The sequence below is a fragment of the Mytilus californianus genome, unplaced genomic scaffold (genome assembly GCF_021869535.1).
Source record: "Mytilus californianus isolate M0D057914Y unplaced genomic scaffold, xbMytCali1.0.p SCAF_15, whole genome shotgun sequence".
NCBI lineage: Eukaryota > Metazoa > Mollusca > Bivalvia > Mytilida > Mytilidae > Mytilus > Mytilus californianus.
The window spans coordinates 27,212,396-27,235,670 of NW_026262637.1; the positions used below are offsets into that span (position 1 = coordinate 27,212,396).

At 30.8% G+C, this 23,275-nt stretch overlaps 1 protein-coding gene across 1 annotated transcript in view; it reads left to right on the forward strand.

The window, feature by feature from the left end:
- The first annotated feature begins 7,329 nt into the window (after positions 1 to 7,329).
- The window catches only part of LOC127725784 (golgin subfamily B member 1-like), a 58,590-nt gene continuing 42,644 nt past the window's right edge, over positions 7,330 to 23,275 (forward strand). Inside the window, exons 1-8 of the mRNA XM_052233059.1 lie at positions 7,330 to 7,438; positions 14,208 to 14,330; positions 14,724 to 14,828; positions 15,045 to 15,293; positions 16,672 to 16,830; positions 17,652 to 18,728; positions 19,229 to 19,543; positions 21,140 to 23,269. Coding sequence (XP_052089019.1) covers positions 14,214 to 14,330; positions 14,724 to 14,828; positions 15,045 to 15,293; positions 16,672 to 16,830; positions 17,652 to 18,728; positions 19,229 to 19,543; positions 21,140 to 23,269 — 4,152 coding nt within the window. The 5' untranslated portion in view covers positions 7,330 to 7,438; positions 14,208 to 14,213. The remainder of the gene's footprint in view (positions 7,439 to 14,207; positions 14,331 to 14,723; positions 14,829 to 15,044; positions 15,294 to 16,671; positions 16,831 to 17,651; positions 18,729 to 19,228; positions 19,544 to 21,139; positions 23,270 to 23,275) is intronic.

Here is a 23,275-nt window from a genome sequence, read left to right on the forward strand (position 1 = left end):
TCCTGGTATCTATGATGAGTTTATTTGGCAATAACGATACTACCACATACGCACTGCAGAAACGATGATACAAGCAAAAGTTGTCTTATTGTTTTTACGCAGATCAGGATGTTCTATCACGGAAACCTTTGCTAAAATGCATATAAAATCACAATTTGAATTTGAATAGTGTTGCCCATTTGGTTTATGTTTTACAAAAATTTATCTATAGTCCAAAACTTGAACATCAGAAATTTCGTGCAAGCGATAGGCATAAATATTTCATTTTTGTTCTCTCTCTCTCTCTCTCTCTCTCTCGTGGTAGTTTGAGGTATTACTTGTTTCATTGTGAATCCAAAAGTTTAGGTATTGTCGTATACAATAAAGACCAAAAGTTAGGAAGCTTAGCTTTAAACTGTAAAATCGGTACGAAAAAAGGTGAACAGTAACGTGTTATCTTAAAATATACAGACATATTTAAGTCCATAAACAGATATGGATCCGTATTTTGTACATATGTTAAGAAAAATCCGTCATCAAGTACAATCGTAACAAAATGTTTGGTAGGCCAACAATATATAACGTTTGGGACATAAAAACCAAAATATCCTATAGAGCGAAATCGTGTATGGTTTTCTATACTATACATGAGCGAGATGCAGTCATAGTTTCAGCACAATAACATACATACTAATTTTATAGGTAGACATTTACGAACAATTGAAATCCTATCAGTACATAACCATTTGCTATTGGAAGAATTCATCTATGACCTAATTAATTAAGTTCCAACAGTTCAGACATTTTTCAGTTCTGTTAAAGATATTTATTATCTATATTTCATTTTGAATTTGTATTTTGTTAGGGAATAATATTTTTAACTCGGTTTTCTTCAAAGAATGTTACTTTTACCAGCTTACATTTGTTCATGCAAAAATGTTAAAAATGCAACAGAGACACTATTTTCGCGATAGACAAACGACGTCGCATAAACCTATATTAATAAGAATAAAGGGAAATGTTGTAGTTTGCAAGTTTACATAATGGTTCATTTGTATTTACCCATCAAAGTTATTAGATATTACTGATAAATATGTAAGATTACCAGTGAAGATTACACATTCAATAGTTAATATCAAATATATATGCTTTTGTCATAGGACCAGTCCAGGCGAGTCTGTTACTAATGATGACTTCGAAAATATTAGTGACCGTTCGTATGAAGATGTTGGAAGTATCAATTCGTCGTCTGCCCAGGTGATTGATCAAATAAGCGAAGGACAGTATTATGAATCATATAAGGCAGAAACACCAACGGATTTAAAGGTTTATGAAATTTTGAATTCTAAAAAGGATAAAATTAATGATAACTGTGATAAAGAATCTTCCTCTCCATGTTCGGAAGACAGTGATTCGTATATTATTCCAATCAGGGATTATCTAGAATTGGTAGACGATGATCTGAAAGGAAATACCGTTAAGGACATAAGTACTGTTAAATATTTTGATGATTTCGACGGCAGCATAATATCTAAATCTAAAGGTGACTCATCTCGGGAAATAAAAAGGAGAACTTTTTAAAGACACAAAAATGCATTGTGGTATTTAAAAAGGAAAATCATCCGCCTCTGTTAATCGTATTAAAAAAAAAAGGAAAATCGTCCGCCTTTGTTAATCGTATTAAATATTGAAATACAATGAGACGAATCGGAAATTATGTAAATAGCAGTCATGTGAAAAATCCTATTTTATAATTATTTTTTTTATATAAAAGAATTATATATTTCTGTATTTGATTGTTTCAGTACTTTTGCTCTAAGATTTCATTTTCTATTACACTACAGTTTTGCATAATTAAAAGAGGAAATAGTAAATGAATCAGTGTCCTATATTGACATTTAAAGTGGGTTTGAGTTGTTGCCATTGTGGTATAAACAGTTTTATCCTCTCATTGTCTAATGTTTAAGGAAACATTCAAGGTTTATAAGAGATAAGAAGCCGATTAATATTGAAGGAATTTCATATTCTACTAGATTTCATTTGTATCTAGTTTTTCAATATCTGTCTAATACAAGAAACTGGTATATTGCCTATAAAATCTAGTTTGTTTCATGGAAAAGATGTTGATTGAAAGATTTGAAAAAGGATTATTTTTTAAAGCACATAACACAAAATTCCATGACATACTAGGTAATAATCATAACAAAATAAAATACCTTAAAAAACCTTTATTTCTGTTGCTCATTTTTACAGTGGATGTGTAGTGAATTTTGAACATTTATTGCAGTGTTGTTAAGCGCATTGGACAACTACATGTTGATGCCAGTCATTTGATCAACAAGTTATCTAATAACACCCTCTTAAGAAACTAATGTCCCAGCTCCCTCAAGCAAAGTTGACCTTAGATGATTTAGGCTAGTTTGTGTCCCTTTTTGGTCATAAAGCTCTTGATGGGTTTTTGTCTTATACATCTCTGGCTTTCAAATGTTTGGGTTTGATCGTTCCTGGTGAAGGTTATCCAGAAAAGGGCTTCAGACACACGAAATTAATAAAGTGTGTTTTCCGCTCACTAACAGAGTCTCAAAATAATAATAGGTGACGTGTTGTTTGTCTTAATTTCAAACATTTTGCACCGAGTTCAAGAGGCCACGTAAACGGGAAGTTTGTGTGGAATTCATAGAAACGGAAGAATATGTTATCTCGGTTCACTTCCAATTGGAGCTGACGAACATTTCTCTGTTTATCAACAAAATTCAATTTAGTTAGGATATTGTGAAAAAAAATTTCAAATGATATTGTTACACTACGTTGTATGTATATTGCCTCTTGTTACACATGTTCATGTATTGAAGGGTTTCTCAAAAAAGTATTATGGAATGATATAGTTAAAAACAAGACTGAAAAGATTCTTTTGTTTTCATGTATTGAAACTTTTGGTATGAAAAAAAATAGTGTCTTCCTGTGCTTTTCACGTTCATGTTGGGTGAAATGTACTCGGACAAAATATTTGGTAAATAAGGAGATATGTTGTTTATCAATGTTCAAAACTCGTAAGTCCCTTTTGAATGTACAAAACAAGAGAAACTGAAAAAATACAAAGAACTAAAACCAGGGTGCAAAACCGATTACTAGTACTTCTACTGAATAAGCGACTCCTGCTATAAAAATGATAAGGAGATGTGGTATGATTGTCAATGAGACAACTATCCACCTAAGACCAACTGACGTGATGTCAGCAACTATAGATCACTTTCTGCCTTCAACAATGAGCATATCCATACCTTATAGAAAGGTTTAAAATGTCCCGGCATAAAAAATGTTAAACAATAAAATGCGAGAAAACTAACTGCCTGATGTATGCTATAATAATAAAAGAACAACAAATATGACAGACAGCAACCAATGACAGCCACTGAATTACAGACTCCTGACGTGGGGGCAGGCTCATAATTAATGTGGCGGTGTTAAACTTGTGAGCGGTCAGTCCTTCTCCTCACCTGGGACAGTGGTGTAACATAAAAACATAAGAGCAAACGTGAAAATTAAGCCGAATTGGGTTTACTCGTTATATTGGCGAGTATATCTGAGAGTACTTGCAATTACTGAGCGGTTGTTTGAAGACAATTACAACTAATAAATATCAGACTAAAATATCAACCAGTACATATTCAATGGATTTAGTATAAAAACTTCATAAATAGTCTGTGAAAAGCATGACATTGTGCAATGTTAAAATAAAAATATCAACAGGATGTTGTACCAAAAGTGTTCGTAACTGTATAGCAATACATATTTAGTATAATGTTTTACTTATTGAGAAAAATCGATTTTAGTTACTTATTAAAAAGATACATTTACTTGGTTCGTATCTAAATTTACGGGCTTCAGAAACAATATCAACGTTAAAATTATGATATGATATCCATTTTGTAATTGGGTTCCTACAGTTACAGTCAAACTTCCAATCATTTTGTTTGTACCAATGAAAAAAAATTGTGTAAAGATTTTCAGTAATTTGTGGTAACGAAATTCCTAGTAACCAGTTATGCATAGATTATGTTCATTGAAATCTCAAACATCCCTACAGAAACGGGCATAGCGGATGAGTTAGAAATATACATGCTATATAAAGGACTAAAGGATCATCGCTGTCAAATTTAAAATGGAAAATCCGTATGCATGCGATTCTGAACTTCGTATAAAATGTAAATATATGAAAAAAGACACAGCTCTGTTAATTTACTTCCAGAAACAGCAAGCATTTCTTTATTCATGATCATTTTTCTGTTTACGTTGTCTTTTGTTGATGATGGTTAATGTATCGGGGCATAGAGCCCTTCTTTTTTTATATCATCTGCCCTAAAAGTCTAGTGAGATTTTTCCATCACCTGGCGTCCGTCATCTGTCGTCGTCCGTCGTCCGTTAACTTGTACAAAAATCTTCTCCTCTGTAATTATTTTGCCAGTTGAAATCAAACTTGGCCACAATCATCATTGAGGTATCTCGAATGTCATTTTTTTCCAGGGGTTATTACACTTAAATAACGAGTTTTGCATTTTGATAAAAAAAAAAAAACTATAATAGATAAAGATAAATGGAAACAGCAAAACTGATCAGCAAGAGAAGATCTCAACAACTTTATCTAGACGGCTGAAAAGTCCGTTTACGTCTATAGGTGTTATTGCTCTTTAATGATGATTTTTATCCATTTTAAGCAAATTTGGACAAAAATATAATAGATAAATAAAAGTCGTAGGCAGCAAAAATGATAATCAACAAGACAAGATCTGCAAATAATTTACCACGGCCGAAGTCGTTGGTAGACTTCTTACAGTAGGAGTTATTACCATTAAATATCGCCGGATTTCAAGATTTTTGTTAGTCCATGGCCAATTTTTGCGTTTTTGCTTATTATCTTGGAAACAAAGACGTATATAAGATAGTATAGTGTTAGTTATACTTCCTTGTTCGAAACTATAATAGTTTAAATAGCAAAAATTATGAGCAGGAATAAAATCTCATGCATGATAGAGTCAAGATTGCAGAAACCGTCTGTCGACTCCTGATATGAGTTATTGTATTATACAATTAAAGCCTTTGTATGTGGTCGATACGAGGTCATGTCGACTTAAGAGAACCATATTGACTGAGGACGAAGTCTGAGGTCGATATGCTTCTCTAGGTCGATATAACATCGTATCGTATTGACCTCGACCAAAGGCTACCTAAAGCTAAACACTGTTACAACAGTATTGACGTGCAAACTGAGTAAATACAAATGTACATGTGATCAAGTTATAACGAATCAAATTCTTAAAAATATTCGATTAATAATATAAATAAATATTGCCCCTTATTTTTACCTAACTTTATTATGATACATTATGCCAAATTTATAGTAGATAGGGCGGCCTAAAAAAACTGTAAAAACAAAAATGGATGGAAAAAAAGAATAGAGGAGCAGCATATATATAGTCTTAAGTTATTGCCATGTCGTATTATGGATAAAAGCTAAAACGCATTACATACATTGTTTAAACATATCTCAAAAAGGTAGTCACGACCCACGGCCCCAGCTTGTTTGGCAAAACTGCCGGCGGTTGGACGTCAGAGCAACCTCGGACTACAAAAAGGTGTCCATGCTCCCATCCGTCTGTGGTCTGGCACATTAGGTTATCATTGTTTTCCTTACAGAAAATTGTAATTTTTATCAGAAGTCCATTACTAGGGCTAGTAATGGACTTCTGTTTCTTTAGCCCTAGTAATGGACTTCTGTTTCTTTATATATGTTGGTCAAGTTTGATTTAGATTGTCTAAGGATTCGGCCTGGGACTGTCAACGTATATTTGTTCCGCCTAACAGAAGTTCCACTGGAAACTTTGTTATAAACAATGTCATAATATATTTTCCTGTTGGAACAAGTATTCTATACCATTTATTCCGTTAGGAACATATACTGTAATATTATTAATTTGTATTTTTTAACTAATTTGATTCGTTCCGAGATAGTCACATGTTAAACTATATTTTCGAAGGTAGAGAGAAAACGGCGGATAGCAAAAAGCATATTGCACAGCAAAAAGCATATTGCACGGTTATTTTTAGAATATCTAAAAACCGATATACTTGGTGACGTCATGTAATGAATTTCATGATATTGTTAAAAGTTTTATAAAAAAATATCTATGATCGATTATTTGAAGAAAAGAAATCTTCATATACATAAGATGTAAAAAAAAAAAAAGGAAATGAAATAACAATAACAACTTATATGTTGTTATTGTCTAGGAGACAATATGATATCTATAAAATTCCAACAAAATCAAAAAATCAAATCAGGATTTTGATACAAATATGGTCGGAAATTAATAATATAACAATTATAGCCTATTGATGAGGTCAATACAGGATATATCGACCCAAAGAAGTATATCAACCTCGGACTTCGTCCTCAGTCAATATCCTTCTTTCAGGTCAATATATCCTTGTATCGACCTCATACAAAGGCTATAATTGTATAATATTATTAATTCGTATATTTTAACTAATTTGATTCGTTCAGGGATAGTCACATGTTAAACTATATTTTCGAAGGTAGACAGAAAACGGCGGATAGCAAAAAGCATATTGCCTGGCAAAAAGCATATTGCATAGCAAAAAGCATATTGCACGGTTATTTTTAGAATATCTAAAAACCGATATACTTTGTGACGTCATGTAATGAATTTCATGATATTCCGGTTAAAAGTTTTATTAAGAAAAATATTTGATCGATTATTTGAAGAAAAAAAATCTTCAAATACATAAGATGTTAAAAAACAAACATAAAAAATGAATGAAATAACAACTAATTTGTTGTTATTGTCTAGGAGACAATATGATATCTATAAATTTCCAACAAAATCAAACGACGATTTTCATACAAATATGGTCGGAAATTAATAATATAACAATTATAGCCTATGTATGAGGTCAATACAGGATATATCGACCCAAAGAAGTATATCGACCTCGGACTTCGTCCTCAGTCAATATACTTCTTTCAGGTCAATATATCCTTGTATCGACCTCATACCAAGGCTATAATTGTATAATATTTATTCCTTTGGAAATAATATTCCAGAACATTTTTTCCTTTTGGAACTTATATTATAAAGGAACTTCTTTTCCGTGACAGGACTATTATACTTTTTTAGTATATAATAGTCCCAGATTTGGTCCAGTGGTTTCAGATATATTTTTTAAAAGTTTACGGTTGTTTGAAGAGAGGGGTGACGTACCAAATAAATAACATAAAAACCGCGGTTTTAACTCAGTAGCTGAAAAAAGTCACATGGAATGTTGTATTCTATCACGTGATTTAATCAAGCTAAGATGGCAGACAACGTGAGATTCCTCGGTGGTCACTGCCAAAATTGTAGCATATGTACTACATAATACAACTGAACAAAAACTTCCGGTAAATCTCATAGCACACGAAAGCTTCCATGTATAAAAAATCTTGAATTATGCTGTAAACTATAAACGGAAACTGCTGTTCCATAATAAATACATGCGACGGACACGTCACCCTACCTGGGCCGTGTTTACACCTGTACCGTCGAACTTAAATTTGCAAACGACTCGTGATATTATTTGCAACTCATTGCCAATTTTTTTTAAAAGCTAATGCGTGAAATTTCAACATTATATACCATACATGCACAAAAGTTCACTTTTTTAGATCATTTAGCCTTTTTAGGGGAGATAAACAGGCTAGGCCTGTCAACTATATTTGTTCTGCCTAACAGAAGTTCACCTTGAAACTTTATTATAAACAATGCAATAATATCTGTTCCTGTTGGAACAAATATTCTATACCATTTATTAGGTTAGGAACAAATACTGTAATATTTGTTCCAGTGGAAATATTATTACCGTTATTACAGAATATTTCTTCCACTTGGAACTTATATTATGAAGGATCTTCTATCAAATGTCCTGTTTGGGATATAATATCCCAAATTAACTCTGCAAATAAAGTTTTATTTTTATTCAAGGGAAAATATCACAAAATGCAAATGTTAACATGTGAAAGGGGTCTCTTTGGGTATCAATAACAAAGGAGACTTTATAGAGTTTGGATGGTTTATTACCATGATTACCAGAGAATATAAACTCTGAAAGACAAAATTATAAACATTAATAATAGTTCAATATAACATAGAATATCTTATGCATATATTATATCACAGACAATTATAATTCGGTTTAAACAATTTCTAATACCATAGTGTTTCTATAAACATTTGATTCACAATTACTATGGAATGTCCATTCATTCAATTGTGTAGTGAAATGTACATCACATGTACTTTAATAAACCAGTTTCTGTGACCAACATTTAAATATAACGCTAATCAGTTTCATTGCGTTTACGACCAAATTGAATAAAATGTATCTTTAAAATTACTTCTCGCAAGTACATGAAAGTTTACAATTAAACTTTACTAATATTGCTTTGATCATGATAAAATAGATAATACATGATAAGCAGGATTTATCTCTTGTTTCACAACATTCAAAAAGTCTGCATTATGTCTAAATATCGACTTATAAATTCTATACAACTGATTTGCTAAAAATGTGCAAATCGTCAAAGGAAATAATCCATGACTTACTATTATTTCTTTGATATAAAATAGAACAAAAACTACAAATTATGTGCTTACCACTTGTGGAGGGAGTTCTCTAGTAAATAAGGAACTAGGCACAACGTATAACAAGTTATCTAGTACATCAGAGTCCTGAAAACCAAAGTATAATAATAAGAACGGACTCTTAGTAAATATATAAAATACTAAACACATGACAATTGTATTCAATTCGTCCATATAAAAATAGCATTACACAAATATGTAACTCGAATATTCTTTTCACAATATACTCTAATTTATCATACATGTCACCATTTTTCTACATGCAGTATTCGTAAAATACTGGTATTACAATATCTCTAAACATTACATTAATACGCTATGAACAGCGGCAAATATTAGATTACTCTATAAAAATATGGCCTAGCTTCTTTAAACCAAAATACACTCATTCAAATCTGTCATTCCAGTGTTATAAACATGCAATCTGAAGAGTATTTACTCGAAAGTAGGAAAGTTAACCAAATCTATTAATTCGTGTCAAAATGTTAATAAAGAAGAATGTGCAACTTAGGTTGTCAGTAAAGTAGTCATGTCTAGAATTATAAAGCTGATTCTAATATATCTGTAAATACAATGTATGGGTTTTCTGAATAATTCAATCTGGACAAAATAAATGGACGTCTTTCTCTGACCAGTGTCCAGGTAAATTCTACCCAAGGAACACAAAGGAAACACTCAACTTAACCGCCAATAACTAAGAACCAATCAAAACAAGAGTTCAATTTCAACCCTCATGAATATGCATGAGTAACATTACTCAATACGTAAATTATATACTAAATCAAGTCAATAAGGATAAATATCCTTTAGTAAAAATACTTTGCAAGAGTGAAATAATTAAACTAAGATTCCAATAAGAATTTGATAAATAGATTTTTATTATAAATCAATGATTTCGAAAGTACAAATTACATAATTTATAAAGCATAAAAAATCACTCAGCTACAAACATAAAAGGCAACAACTTTTGGTAAGCAAAGAAGTAGGGGAATAAGGCCCTTATTTGGAGAATGCAGGTCTGTTGGCCAAATATCATATTTGTCCCCTTTCACGTTCACACCCCACAGGTTTGCACCCTTTTTAAAGGTTTGGTGTTGAATAATTTTTAAACATGTTTTAGTTAGTGTATTGCTATGAAATAATGAAAATAAGGTTTTATTATTGTTTTAAAATAAGGTGACATTCTAAAAACATAAACAGGTTTCCTTAAGTGTTTTGTGAATTATTTTTACAAAATGAATAATAAATATTGGCATGATGTCAGATCAAAGGCCAGGTTCATTCATCTATGACTTGTAAAAGACAGGGGGAAGATACCAAAAGGCTATCAAACTCATCACAATGACATTGTCACTACAACATCGTATAGCAGAAAAACCAGGACAAAAAGCACAAGTTTATTAATTGTTCAGGTGTTGCATTTCAGTTAAAAGTTCCCACAGAGCATTTATTACCATGTGTAAAGAAGATTGAAGGTACAAAAAATGTATCAACATATATATATATATATATATATATATATATATAATTATGCAACACCAAAAACAATAAACTTAAAGCTCACACAATCGTTCAAATTATGCACTATTCGCAATCAAAGAGATAGAGCACTAAAATATTTAAGGTAACTACACCAAAGCTATACCAACAATCATGATTTTCAAACACATAACATTAATACCAAATTAGCTTTGTAAATTCTAATTAACAGTTATCATAAATAATTGACATTTAATAATTAATCATCTAATCATAAAAAAAAAATTCATTTGAAAAATTCACGATTTTTTATACATGAAAATATAAATAATTTGATATTAAAATCTAATAACATTTAATGATTCAACCTTTATTTAGATAAAAAAATATGGTGCCAACGAACCCAGGGGCGATTGTGTGGGGTGCGAACGTGTTATGGGAGCGAATGTACCCGATACCTTATTTAGAATAAATAAACATAATTCCGGACATCCTGGCATTTAACTTTTCTGCTAGGAGATTTTCATTAAAACCTTTGTCTTTTTACCTTGCTACTACAGAATTTATTTTCTTTATTTGAAAACAAATCACATGAGATAGTTAGATGAAACTCTATATTCATATTCCCAATGAATGAAAAATGATATCAAATGAAAAATTTATGATATATTTTGAATTGGAAAAGTAAGTGCCCACCCAAGAAACAACTTTATATTTTGTCTAAGATAAAGCTTTCCTAAAACAATGTTTGTTGGCTGTGGACAATGTTTTCACACTAAAATATGGATGAACAACTGCATAAATTCTCTGAATGTTTCATTGTTTTCAATAGAAGGGCATGCTCAAATATTATGGCATAATAGTGTAATTTGTTTTATTTCTTGATATAATTCATTTCCAAACAAAAGCAAATTTTAAAAAAATCTCAAAAACTTTATTTTCTTGGGTTAAAAATGGACCTTAACTAAATCTAACATAAACAGCAGCAGTTGTCCTTTTCTAGATTTAGACATTTCAATTTCTAAAGGGAAACTCCATACTAAAATTCACGACAAAAGAGACGATTTTTCATTCCCTTTTGTTAATTTTCCTTTTTTAGACGGCGATTTGCCTTTGGCTCCATCATACAGTGTTTATATATCCCAACTCGTTCGGTATGACCGTGTGTGTAGTGATGTCATAGATTTTAACGAACGTAATCAGTGCATCACTGGTAAATTATTAAGTCAGGGATTTCGTTACCATAAATTACTTAAAACTTTTACTAAATTCTTTCATAGATACAAAGATTTGATTAGTAAATTTGGCTGTACCTGTAGAAAACTTATTAAAAATGGTATTTCACATCCTAAATTTTATGGTAATATTGTACTTAAAGCGCGGAAATCATTATGTGATTCGTGTAAACTCATCGAACCTTTAAACAAACTTATTAGTAAGGGTTATCGTACCAATGTTGTAATTAGATCTCTGAATATAGTTTACATTGGCACTAATATCGATTTTGTCTTTAGCAAATTAAAACATAACTAAATTTGTATTTTCTTTTCAAACGGGATGTATAGAGACACACACATGTTCATTTTTATCTATAAAGAAGTCACTCCTAACTATCCTACTACCTGTCGATACATTTATTTTTGGCATTGCACAAGTCATGTCTTTTTTTACTGTTCATGACGTTAAAATACTAAATCCCTGGGACATATTTTAGTTGATTTTAGTCTCTGATGCATGATTTTTTTATTATTAATTGTTTTGGCTTTTAAATAGCTGTCAGTAACTGCGAGTACTCTCAAATCGTACTTTCTTTTTAATTTGACCTGTTGATACTATTTGTAATGCTTTTTTGTTATTTAATGTTAACATGGATCTTGTCTATATACCAGCTTTGATTATTTGATATTTAATTACTACAAATTTTCACTTCTTGGTACTATGAACATCAAAATTATTTCATTTTTCCTTAGATGCTGTTCTTGGACCTGTACAGGAAGTTTTATCTAGCACTAATTGTATATTTTTATTGTTGATATTCACCCCATATGTACCAAGTGTTAGATTAGTTTTATTGATATTAAAGAAATTTCTTGGTATTCCTAAACGGAAGATTTTATACACACAGAAGAAGAAGTATACTTAACAACAAAATTATTTTCATTTACCTGTGTATAATATGACGCAGGTTTCTTCAAAAGTGATGATTTTCTATAAATTGTTTGAAATTTCACTGTGATATCATACTTTAACTTTGTTTAAACCTGTTTATTTACTTTTGACTTTAATTATTTATCCCTTGTAATTTTTTATTAACTGTGTATTTGCATTCAGGTGTCACAGGTCAAATTTATTCGTTCATTGTGTGTTAATTTACGTTTTTTTATTGAGTTAAGCCTTCCAATTGATATTTTATAGTGTGTTTTTCTATGTTGTGATGTTATACTATTGTTTCAGAAAAGGGAGAAGGTTTGGTACCATTAAAACGTTTAATCCCGCTGCAAATGTTTGCACCTGTCCTAAGTCAGGAATCTGATTACAGTAGTTGTCGTCTGTTTATGTAGTGTATACGTGTTTCTCGTTTCTCGTTTTTATATAGATTAGACTGTTGGTTTTTCCGTTTAAATGGTTTTACACTAGTAATTTTTTGGGTCCCTTTATAGCTTGCTGTTCGGTGTGAGCCAATGCTCCATGTTGAAGGCAGTACCTTGACCTATAATGGTTTACTTTTATAAATTGTAACTTGGATGGAGAGTTGTCTCATTGGCACTCATACCAAATCTTCCTATATCTACTTAGTCCTTAAAAGTCACTACTCCTTTCTGAATACCTGGTTGATAATAAGTTTGATAATTTGGAAGATGCTGTTTATCAGAGGGATCAATCTAGCAAAGTTATTGATTTTTTGGAAAGCCCCTATAAACCAAAAGTTTGTACTATTGACCTAAACTAATTCACTTTTCAATATTTTTGCTGAATTCAAAAATCAAGATTATTTGAAAGTTGTAAATTTATATCCCATTTCTGCATATACCCCAAATTGGTTAGTATAACGTTAACCCATTAGGGGGATGAATCCTAACCTGATAAATATGTTTGGAATAGACATACATACATACATGTAACTCTTTTATGCAAATTTGTCTATAGCTACACCTACCATTACTTAAAATCACACAAGTTCCCGCAAATTTTGTATCACAATTTAGGAGCCTCGAAGTCAGAAGGTTATTCAAAACTAGATCTAGGGTCATTCAAAGTAAATTCAGCTAAATACTTAAAAAAGTAAATTTATATGTCTATAAGTAACATACAATGAGTTATAGCAGAGACACTAATAAATATGGCCTTGGTTATAGAGTAAGTTCTACCCTAGCCTAACGCATCATGCATAGTTTATGGACAGTTTTTATTGAGCACTATTTAAGTCCAGAACATTAACCTATGTAAAATATTTTACAATATTATATTATTAGACTAATATCAATTAAAGTTCAAAATATTTAAATAAAGGTTTCATAGTTCATCACCGTTTGTTAAGGTTTCCTTACTTGAATAGCAAGTTTAACAAAATGTTTCTATACATTGACACCAGAAGTGATATATTTTTAAGTTGATGAAACTGTAAAACAATCAATTTCATTTTAGAATGTACAATGTACTATGTACATGTACATATAATTAAACAGATTTTTTTCTGACAATTAGTTAATTATTTTTTAAAGATTATGAAATAAGTTAAAACTATAACTTGATGTGAGTTAAAAGTAATTATTGTGCTCCTAAAAAATTCCATGGCATGTAGTACCGGTAATCACTCTGTCAGTCCGTCTTTTTTTATGTATGAAACAAATGCTTTATACAAACTTTGATTTTGGACCAAATTTTGGGGTCAATAGGCGAAAGGTTGATATACCTTTCTTTCACTTGAGTGACTTCTAGAGATGAAGGGGAAAGTTTTAGTTCCATCTTGTTACATTTTTATATACTTGTTGGCAATGTATTCTTTACTAACTTATTACAGTATTAATATAATTTTTCTGAATTGTTTAGACAAAAATGGACGGAGAGGACCTAGCTCTTCAGTGTGAACAACAAAAGCTACAACTTGATCAGCTGAAGTTAATGATCAGAGAGAGAGATGAATCATTACAGAGTAAAGATAAAGAATTACAGGTTCTGATATTTGTTGAAATTACATTTGATTTACTTGATTTGAGTGAATCTACCTACAAATAAGAGGAAATGTTATTTTGATTTTTTTTTCATTTCTACTGAAAGGACCATACCTATCCAATGATAAGCCTTCACTATTATTTAAAAAAAAAATGAAGAAATATTCAGATGTTATTTTATAACTGGAAATTAATATAAAAATTACCAGCTGGGTATGATTGCCAGTGAGACAACTCTCCAACAGAGACTAAATGTTTGTATTACACTTTAACTGTACAATGAGTGACACATAAAAAAAGCTAGATTTTGTTATGCCGTTTTTGCTTCTAAATCAATTGTGTTCCTCACAGTTCAATCACTTTAATTTACATGTATGACTGCTTCAATTTACAGGATACCAATGCTAAACTTTCAAAGCTACGCCTGCAGGCCAAAGCTAAAGCTGCAAAGGAGACAAAGGCTAAAAAATCAGCGGCTGCCGAGGAAACTACAGAACATGTACGTATTGTAAATGAGCATTTTATTAGATATATATATATATATAACATTGTGGAAATTTAGTTTTTAAGTCATTACTTCATTTTAGCCACAAAAAAATAAAGCACATGATAATTAAGTATTCAAATAAATATTGAGGTTTGTTGTGTATTTGATATGTGTTTCCATTTTTGTTGAAAATTTTATTATAATGACTTAAAAAACAATTATTAACAGGAAGGTGAAAGTGAGACTGCAGAAAAAGCCAGCAGAGCAAAGAACATGCTGATGAAGAGAAAATTGGAGGAAAAAGATAAAATCATTGCAGATAAAGAAGAAATACTAAAGTCTAATGCTCAGATCATTGAAGATAAAAATAAAATTATCAAGGAAAGGGAGAAAACTCTACAGACACTAGCCACACAGCTGGCAGAGAATAATAAACTGATAGAGGATTTACAGTCAGGAACAGATGTTCAATCAGAGGTATAAATAGGTCTCTCTTTTGATATTTTGTTAACATTCATTAACAGTTCAGATAAAAGAGGGAGATTTCTGTATTTATGATTACTGTAAACCAACTATTTTTATACGACCACAAAATATTTGCGTTCGTATAATGCTATCATGTCGGCGTCATCATTGTCGTCATCATCTGAAGACACATTGGTTTCCGGACAATAACTTTAGTTTAAATGAATGAATCTCTATGAAATTTTACCAGAAAGTTCAATACCACAAAAGAAAGGTTGGGATTGATTTTTGGGGTTATGGTACCAACAGTTGAGGAATTAGGGGTAAAAAAGGGGCCAAAAACATGCATTTTTGTAGTTTCCAGACAATTACTTGTGTGTAAGTGTATGGATCTCTCTGAAATTGTACCACAAGGTTCCATATCACAAAGGGAAAGCTGAGATTGAGTTCGGGGGTAATTGCCCTTCACGTTCAGGAATAAAGGGCAAAAAAGGGGCCAAAAACAAGCATTTTTCTAGTTTCCAGACAATAATGTGTTTAAGTGTATGGATCTCTCTGAAATTGAATATTTTGTGTCAGAAACCTATATTATGTCAAAAATTTGATTACAATCCAAATTCAGACAGTATCAAGCTTGAAAATTGTGTCCAAATTTGCCCCTAACTGTTCAGGGTTTGACCTCTGCGGTCGTATCAGGCTGCGCTCGGCGAAGCATTTTATTGGAAACATTTATTTATGTGACTTATGTTCCTTAGTCTGTCCTCTATTAGGTTAAAGTTTTTTGTTTGATTGTTTACCATGAATTTGTGGTCACACCAACTTGAAACTTAGTATGCTTGTTCATTAGGATCTTAAATTTTTAAATTATGTGCCAAATTATGGATTTTACTCTTTAATTATGCAGTTCAATGAACATAGAAATGTGATAGTGGGAAATGAGTACATTGTTAGGTTAAGGTTTTTGGTTTAGGTAGTTTAACATGAAGTTTTGGAAACATCAGCTTGAAATTTAGTATACATTGTGGAGTTAACTTTTAATATTATTTGACAAATTTATTAGATTGAGATTAACAAAAGAACTATGTCACCTAGTTATCCATCATATTTAATTTCTTTTCTTTTTCTTTTGGCAAGTTACACAATTATCAAGGTTTAATTTTTTTTACAATAAACATTTAGATGACTATAAACATGATTGAATGTGTTAAAATAAACACATTTTAGGTAACTTTGCTTTTAAATTTTATAAACAAGAAATGTTTCAATAACAATTTGTGAAATTTCGCAGAACTCACATGGTCTCTGGAGTTTATCATACCCAATGTAACTGAAATGTATTTTATTGTAATTAATATACACAGATGAAATTTTTTAAATTCATTTTTCACAGGGAAATATGCAGGCTATGTATGCACAAATGGTATATAAAGACAAAAACTTATTAGAATTGAACAACAAAATTCTTGAAATGGAAGGGAAATTGATGGATTTACAGGAATATATTTCAGAGAAAAATGAAGTCATAAGAGGAAGAGATAAAGTGGTTGAGGTATATAAATACAGATTTTATGCAGATGTGAATAAATTAGATAATCAATGATGATTATTATAAATAACTATAATGCAGTAAGACTCACTTAGCTGGTTGAAAAGTAGCCCTTAGTTATCCACTTCACCCAGAAGTGAAAACAAAGTCACTTTTTCATTTTTCAGTGTCTGCCTTCTTCAACAATGATCTATCAGTATCATTAAAGAGACAGTCCCAAAGTTTGAATGAATAAAAATACTTTGAAAAAGATTATCATTTCTTATCATCCTTTAATCCATGATGCTGAAGGTTTTTCCTAGAGATACAAACCTTTAAATCATTATACCCCCAGCAAACAAAGCTTTGTGGGTTTATAGTAATGACCCTGTCCACCCATCTGTTTGTCTGTCTATTTGTCCATTTGCCTTGTAACAACTTCTCCTAAACATGCTTGACAGACATTGATGAAACTTTACACAGTTGTGTACACTACCCAAGGATGTGCATAAAAGAATGAAATCTCAGTCCTATGTGTTAAAGGGGAGATAATCTACCTTACTTACTTCAATATTGCAGTATGTGGTAATCTCCCTAAAGCTCAACTCCTCCTAAACAACTTCATGGATTTTAATGAAACTTTGTACTACCTGATGATGTGCATAAAGGAATATAATCCCAGTCTTAAAGGGGAGATAATCAAATTTGCCATGTGCTGAGTATCATTTTGTGAGTGGACTTAGTTCTTATTTAAGTTTGTATTTTATCAAATGGCACTGTTTATTGATGCATATTCTACTTTCAGCAGTTTATTACTTAATAATGTGTTTTTGATATATTAATAGATTCTCCAGACATCAATAAAAGAAAAAGATCAGACTGTCCAAGATCAGAATGCACTTATTGCTAAACTATCATCAAAAGTAGAGCATGGTGAAGAAACACAGGATTCACTTAAAGAGGAAGTAGAAAAATCTCAACATCAACTGAAACAAGAATCAGAAAGATTTAATCTCAGACTTCAGGAATCTCAAAGATATTTTGAAGAATCGTTAAAAGAACGTGAAGATGAGATTCATAACTTACGGAATCTTGTTCAGGTCAAAAACGATGAAATTTCGATAAGGGATGGGGATCTTAAGGAAATTATTTCGAGGCATGAAAAAGATGTCCAACGAATTATGTCTAAAGGTGAAATTAATCTTGAGGATCAAGTTTTAAAAATGTTGGAACAAAATCTGAAAGACACAAATGAAGTTTTAGAAGGTAAAATTAAAGTCATTGAAGTGCTGCAAAAAGAGAATAAGGAAAAAGAAAAACAAATAAATGAAAGTTTAGACATTCAGAAAAGTTTTAAGGAAAAATTGCAAGTTACTTCTGAACAGTTGATGTTGTTGAATGCAAATCAAGTTGACATGGAAATTCAATGGAAAGAAGAAAAAAGTCGTTTAAATGACAGAATGAGAGAACTTATTGAGAAGCATGATCACGAACAATCTGAGAAGGAATTACAAACACATTCAATGCAGAGTCAACTAACACAATATCAAGCACTCTATACACAGGCCATGGAACAATATAACAAACTGCAAGCTAGATTTCAGCAAACACTGACACCAGGTGGTGCAGTGCCTGTAACTCAGCTAGACGGCAACACAAGTCAAAACTCTGAACAAAACGATAAAAAAATATTAGATTTAGAAAAACAAATTCAAGAAAAAAATAAATTGGTTGATGACCTGAATAATGATAATAATAATATGAAACAAAGAATCAAAGATTTAGAAACTGAAATGGATTCTCTGAAAAAGGAAGAAGCATCTTCTAGTAGTGGGAAATCAGATCCTAAAATGTTGAAAATGAAGGCTCAAATGACATCCAAGATTAAATCTCTTGAAAAGGAGGTAGAAAAGTTAAAACAGGTAAGTTTCTTTAAATATTTACTTTTCCAGTAGTAGTCTTGATTTTTTTATGCTCCTGCTGCGGCGGAGGGGGACAGTAAATTTTACCCTTGTCTATCTGTATGTCCAGCCATCCATACGTCCCAAAATAAGTTTCCATTCTCTAACTTTAGTTTGCCTCAACCAAATGTTATGAAACTTAAACACAATAAGTGTATAGAATAGATCAAACTAAATAATCAAAAAGAATTGGTAACAAGCATTAAAAATTTTTACAAAACCTTGAATTAACCATCTCCTGATTCATGAACAAAACCATCTATTGTAATACCTGAATACTTGGATACATTGTTAAGCGTATGATCATAAAAAGCCGTCTATGGAAGTAATGAATGCCTTACTTTTTAAAAAATTATTGAATTGTTTGAAGGAACATGAATATGTGCAAGATCTTACTGTGAAATTTTGTCTTTACTTAAATGATAAATGAATCAAAAATTTATATGATTTGTAAATTTTAGGGAAAGAAGGACCTACTATCAGATGATTCAAATGAACTTAAAACTCATCTGGATGCTGCCAACAAGAAAGTTGAGGAATTATCAAAAGAAATAGAAAGTTTAAATGTCCAGTTAGAGTCAGAGAAAAATAGTTCAAAGGACTTGAAAGACCAGTTAAATCAATTACAACAAGAATTATCATCATCTAGGCATGCATCAGATGAAATGACCAATCAAATCACAGAATACAAGAACCAGATAGAACAATTAACCAATAAGATCCATGATGTTAACCAAGAGAATGAATCAAAGGAGGTTAGCCTTGAGAAAATCAAGGTAAGGTGTGCTAGGGAAATATATATTTATGTTTTATATGTGGGATATGATAAATATTTTTGTTTTGTTGCACACAATTTCTCTAGAACTACACAATTCCTTTGCTTAAATATAATGTTGTTGCATTTTGTTGACTTGTGAAAGCAAATTTATAACTTAAATCTCAGAATTATACCATCTTTAGTTGCATTACATAGTATAACCTATCTGTTTGACCTGTAAGAAGAAATACAAATATAAATGCGTTTTTCTCATAAATTCAGTCTGATCTTTTTTTTAACAATTTTTTGTAATCATTGGTATCCAGCTGGTGACATAATTTTGGCATTATTTTAATGATAGTGGTTTAACTGTAAAGAATTAAACAATAATAGTGGTTTAACTGTTAAGAATTAGACAATATTATAATAGTGGTTTAACTGTAAAGAATTAATCAGTTATGGTTTTTATGTAATATACAGTTTTAGCATGGTTAATAATGATATAAAATAAAGTTGTATTTTAATATGGTTCTAGTGCCATTTACATGAAAATTAATATAAAAACCTTAAATGTAGAATGTTTTAGATGCAAATCTTGTATTTCTCTGAATAAAGATTATATGGGTAAGAAGTCATTTTAGGTCAGTTCAGTCTTCACACTTTATATTAACCATAATCTCATTTCTCTTTATTCATTTTACTGATCTCTGTCATCAACTATATAAACAAGTTATATTATTGTATAATAATACATGCAGATATAGTAATGTAAATAATGAACTCTCATACATGTATATACATTTAAAATGATATTTAAAAGTATGGAACCCAGACATATATTATATGTATTTGATGGACTACTATGAAATAGTTATACCTGTCAATTTCATTTGGCCATATACATGGACCAAGGCCAAGGGAAGGACATGGATTTTTTTTTATTCATAGAAGCAATTGTATCATTTTTATACTAATTTCAGAGATCTAAGTTCTCACACATATATTTTGATGTTGGAATGCCTTAACTAAGGCATGCTAGGTGTCATCTCATACTCCATGTACTCGTATCTAACATAATTAACATAGGAGACTTTTTTTATACTTTATATTTATTACAATTACTCATCAATTATACCAAAGTCACCAATATTTTTGATGGTTTATAATTTGATTGGTTTCAATCTGCAATGAATTTAAAGTTTCTTTTTCTAAATGTCAGACAAAAAAGCTTTTCTAATATCTATGTTACAAATTGTTTTCTTGGTTGTCCATTTCTTTAATGCTATTAAAAGCACTAACCTTAACAAGACATTCTCATACAGAAAATCCTTGTTTTATTTAATTTGAATTTTTGTCACAGATTTGTATTAATAGAAATTGGTGAAAATTCATCAACTGTGAATGAAATTGATTATACATGTATTCTTTGCTGTTATTTGGAAAAGTTCATCTTGTTTGCAGTGATAGGTGATTGAACATCATGTTTGTGCATAATAAGAGACACTTGATTCAGTGCTAGTTACCCAGCATGCTTCAGTTATTTTATATTTATTTTATATACTGCACATGTGTAGCCATACTAACTGCTTGTAAATAGTAGAAATTTGTGTTTTAGGTGGAAAAACAGGCATTTATTGAACAACTGGAGAACAATCACAAGATGGCGCTTCAGGAAGCTTGTAGTAATGTGACACAGCTTGAGCAAAAAATTAGTGAATATGAAACATCATTGGAAGAAAAAAGTCAAGATTTCATGAGAAAAGAAAAAGATTACAATGAACTTGAAACTGAAAACAAAAATTTGCAAAATGATATAGAAAACTTAAATGTAAAATTATCTTCTGCTCTTGAAAATGTGAACCAAGTTACTGAGCAAGCCAATGACAATGACAATGAGGTTCAAAGTTTAAAAGAGAAAATTAAGGAATTAGAAAAAGAAAACGAAATTCTGCAAGAAGAAACAGAAAAATTGAAAACTTTGACTTATAATTTGGAAAGCTCTAATGCAAAATATGAGAAAGAATTAAAGGAATGTGAAATTGAAATGAATGAAGTGAAGAATCAATTGGTAGAAAGAAATTCTGAGGTTGAAATAAAAGTACAGGAAATTGAAACTTTAAACCACGAAATAAAAGCTAAAGATGAAGTTCTAATTCAGGTCTCTAATGACAAAAGCCACTTACAGACACAATATGATGAGGTTTGTGCTACATCTGAAGGCCTTAATTCTGAAATTAATCAATTTGAGAAAGTTAATGCAGATCTTAAAGAGGAATTAAATTGTAAAACAGAGGAACTGAATTCTGAGATTAACAAGTTGGAAAAAGTTAAAGATGAATTAATGAAGTTAGAGGAAACTCATAATGAAGTTAAAGAAAAGTTAAGTGAGGAACAAAATAGATTTGAACAGCAGTTTCAGGAATTACAAGCAGTCATTGAAACAGGTAAAAGTGAGAAAGATCAACTTCAAACCAGTTATGATATTTTAAATGAAAAATATGATGAACTTAAACATAGTGAGGACTTATTACAATCTGACTATAAGCAGGCGAAATTAACTAGGGAGCAACTTGATGAGAAAATTGAAGTATTGACTGAAAAATCTAAACAATACCAGAATGAAATTTCTGAACTCAAAAATCAATTATCACAATTATCTAACGAAAAATCACAGCTGGACTTACAGATGGAACAACTAAACAAACTTTGTAGTGAAAAGGAGGCTACAATTATGTCACTTTCATCAAATGCAGAGGACAGAGTTATCTCCCTTCAAAAAGTGATAAATGAGAAAGATGAAAGATTAGCAGACACAAACAATGAAATTAAAAACTTAAATGAGAAAATTAATGAGGCAGAAAAAGCAAAATTGACTTTAACTAGTGAATTTGATAAAAAATTAAATGACAAAGACGATGAAGTAAAAGTGTTACAGTTACAAGTTGATGAACAACAAAATAGAATTCAAAGTGGGAAAATAGAAACTGAAAAACTCAATTCCAATATAGAGTCTTTAAAACAAATTAATGATAAAATATCAGAGGAAAAATCTGATCTTCAACTACAACTGGAAGAAAAATCTACAATACAGGAAGCATTAGAACTAGATAAAACAAGAATTGAGGAAAAATTACTCTCCAAAACTGAAATGTTAAAAGAACTAAATACTAAAATGGACATCATAACAAAGGATATTAATGAAAAAGATAAACATATAAAACAAATCCAAAATGAAGAAGGTAATTTAGAGGAGGCACTAAATGCAAAAGAACAGGACATAGAGAAACTTCTCATGGAATTAAAGGAATCGAAGGAACTTGTCAGTGATATTAAATGTAGTGAACAGTCACAGGAAAATCTGGTGAAGGAGTGGCAGGATAAATGCAAGATACAGAAGGAAGAATTTGTATTGCAACTTAAAGAACTTGAAGACAAGAAAAATTGTGAAATTAAAAATATAGAACAATCGGTTGAAGCTTTACAGAAGGAAGTAAAATTTAAAGAGAAAGAGACAGATGAACTCAGACAAAAGCATGGAACTGAGGAACAAGATTTTGAGTTGAAAGTAAAAACATTGGAAAAAGAACACAACTCTTTAGAGCATTCCATTAGAGAATTACAAATTGAACTTAAATTGAAAGAGGAAAAGGTTGAAGAACAAAGACAACAGTTACAAAACGAGCAGCAAAGTTTTTCATCAAAGCTTGAAACCATAGAAACAGAGAATGCCAATCTACAGAAGCAGGTCAGT